Here is a 3261-nt window from a genome sequence, read left to right as displayed (position 1 = left end):
TTTTGGGCTAAGTTGCTACTAGTGTATGAAATCCATTATTTCTCATCAGGCTCAAAGTCATCCCAGATATGTTAGTATACTCAGGTGCCAATCCTTATCTATACAAAAGCCTTTATCTATATTCTGTTTTTCTAATAGTCACTCAGATACATCTCAAAAAATAAATAAATGCAACCACAAAAACATACAAATGTCATAAGATTTCACATCTCAGTGGCATCCAGGCATTTAATATTTATTAGGATGGAAAATCTGAGTAAATCCCAGGTTGTATCAACTTTTTCAGGTACTGTAACAAGCATCCACATGAAGTACATGGAGACTACAAACAACGTGACAGAATTTGTTCTTCTGGGACTTACACAAAACCCAAAGATGCAGAAAATAGTATTTGCTGTATTTTTGCTCATCTACATTATCTCTATAGTAGGAAATTTGCTCATCTTGATAACCATCACTAGCAGCTCATTGTTGGGATCCCCCATGTACTTTTTCCTGGCCTATCTCTCCTTTATCGATGCCTGCTATGCCTCTGTCAACAATCCTAAACTGATTAGAGATGCACTCCATGAAAAGAAGACCATCCTTTTCAAAGGATGCATGGCCCAAGTCTTTGGGGAACATTTCTTTGGAGGTGTAGAGGTCATTCTGCTGACAGTGATGGCCTATGACCGCTATGTGGCCATCTGCAAGCCCTTGCACTATGCAACCATCATGAACTGGAGAGTGTGTGCCCTGCTAGTGGGAGTGTCCTGGATGGGAGGCTTTCTCCATGCAATCATTCAGATCCTCTTCATCTTACCACTACCCTTCTGTGGCCCTAATGTCATTGATCACTTTATGTGTGATCTGAACCCTTTGCTCAATCTGGCCTGCACTGACACCCACACTCTGGGGCTCTTTGTTGCTGCCAATAGTGGATTCATCTGCCTGTTAAACTTCCTCCTCCTGCTGGTCTCCTATGTGGTCATCCTGTACTCCCTGAGGACCCACAGCCTGGAGGGTAGGCGCAAGGCCTTGTCCACCTGTGTCTCCCACATCACGGTGGTTGTCCTGTTCTTTGTTCCCTGCATATTTGTGTACATGAGACCTCCAGCTAATTTACCCATTGATAAAGCAGTTGCTGTATTCTATACCATGATAACTCCCATGTTAAATCCTGTGATCTACACTTTGAGAAATGTTCAGATGAAAGATGCTATGAGAAAATTGTTTAGTAGGAAATTGCTTGATAAATGAATTTGCCTAAATTCCAACATTGATTTAAGTGAGGAAAGGATAAATGAAAATTTTGGAATATCTCAGCAGATTATGATTGGATGAAAAATAGACTGTTATTTATAAACTCTTCATTGAAAGAAGAATGAGACTACCTAACCCAGGACAATCTACTCATTGTAAGTTTCTACTAAATCTGGTCCTGATTTTCCTAGCTTTATCCGTTTATATGAATTTATAGTTTTTCCTTCTAATAAAAATTAAGGATATTAAAAATACTGGTATTGATCATTAATGTCTATAACTCTAAATCAGGTAAACACTACCATTACCATATAGTTACCTGAAAGAAATAGGGAGGTATAAGAAGTGGTGTACTGATGGTCCAGTAACCAGAATATTACCAATTTTCTGGACCATATGCTTAATTGCTATCATACATTTTCAGTAATGATGAGAAAATGTTCATATAATTTTACTGGTTATAATTTTTGAGAAAAGAACTGTACCTAGCCTATTATAATGCTCTTTGACTACCTATAACTAAAAATCAAGCCATTTTATTATTATTTTTGTATGTCAAAATGGATGGTCATACATTTCTAGTAAGATTTTGGTGTCTAAGAACTCCAGGGCAAAAAACAATGGCCATTAATTTACCCTACAAGTGGTGAGAAAGGTTCAACCATGTTTCTATATTTCCTTTTAGCCTTGTGAACTAGATTATTTGCTTAGGTCACTGCAAGCTGACAGCCCATCAGAAAGAGTGATGACTTAAATAAAAGAGTTTTTGAAAGTCACTCCGGAATTCCTGTTTACTAAAAGAGCAGTTATAATCCATAAAGTACTTGCCTGCTAGCTACCAATATTTTCCATAAGCAACACAATGTTTAGTACCTGATTATATATTAAATAAATAAATAAATACAGTATAAATCACAAAAATGAATTCAATAAAATATACACTAAAATGATTACAAGGGATTATGGGAATTTTTTCTACCTTTATATCCTTCAGATGAGAATTCTGTAGAGAATTCTTGATTGGTCTTTATATAAAACAAAAATTTGTTTAACTCTCACTTAAACTGAGGAATGGGAAAGATTATGGAATTGAATTTCACAATATATGAGAAAGTGTTTGCCTTGATATTCCCTCAGGAAGACATCATTATTCTACAAATGAGGGCTGTTTATCCTTTTCCAGTTACTTTGTGGTTATATTTCATTATGTAATTATGTAATAATTTATTATGTAATAACTTATAATGTAATTATTTCAATATTACATTTCATTAAAAGTCATTTCTCATAATATGTAGATCTTCTCACACACAGAGCAATTACAGAATTAAATACTTTTCAGACAATTCTTCCTTCACTCATTAATAAACAAAATTTTGTGCCCAAGGAATATATTTTGGTGGTTTTCTGATGTGGCATAAAGTACAAATAGCTTCTTTCTTTACACATTTAAAATCTACTAAGAGACTCCCAGAAAGGAGTAGAAAATTACTGCAGAGCATTAACATTGGTAAGATAGACAGGGTGCTATGAAACCATACAAGAGGGAAGTGAGGCATGGGTAAAGAAAGATTCCTAAATGGGAAAACATTAAAAATCATATACAAGGGAGAGAGTAGGATCAGCAAGTAAATAGGCAAGATACAAGGCTAAATCATTCCTAGGACAGGTACTAGATACAGAGGTTACAAAAAAAAAAAAAAACTATGCAGAAAAACTGCATACTAACCTAAAATAAAGGTACATTGTAACTTCCAAGACTCAAAAGATAGAAAAAGGCAAGATCAAGAAAGTTTTCATAATACTGTTAAACCTTAATGGTAAGGTCCATGGGTCAAATTTTGGTAGCATTTTTAATCTAGCAAGTAATGTAGTTATATTCTTGTTTTGTGAATAGAGGGGAAAACAAAAGACTATTATAAGAGTACAAAAAGTTTGTGGCCCCTTGCCTCCATGCAGACCATGTTGTGCAGTTAACAGGGAGTACTCTAGAGCTGCTGAGGCCAAAGTCAAAGCCAG

At 35.4% G+C, this 3261-nt stretch overlaps 1 protein-coding gene across 1 annotated transcript; it reads left to right on the top strand.

The window, feature by feature from the left end:
* Positions 1-303: 303 nt before the first annotated feature.
* Positions 304-1239, top strand: LOC107134818 (olfactory receptor 4C46-like). The gene has a single exon (XM_015476849.1). It carries the CDS (start codon positions 307-309, stop codon positions 1237-1239), a length of 933 nt encoding a protein of 310 aa, XP_015332335.1. The 5' UTR covers positions 304-306.
* Positions 1240-3261: the final 2022 nt, after the last annotated feature.

The sequence above is a fragment of the Marmota marmota genome, unplaced genomic scaffold (genome assembly GCF_001458135.2).
Source record: "Marmota marmota marmota unplaced genomic scaffold, marMar, whole genome shotgun sequence".
Classification (NCBI taxonomy): Eukaryota; Metazoa; Chordata; class Mammalia; order Rodentia; family Sciuridae; genus Marmota; species Marmota marmota.
This window is presented reverse-complemented; position numbering and strand designations above follow the sequence as displayed.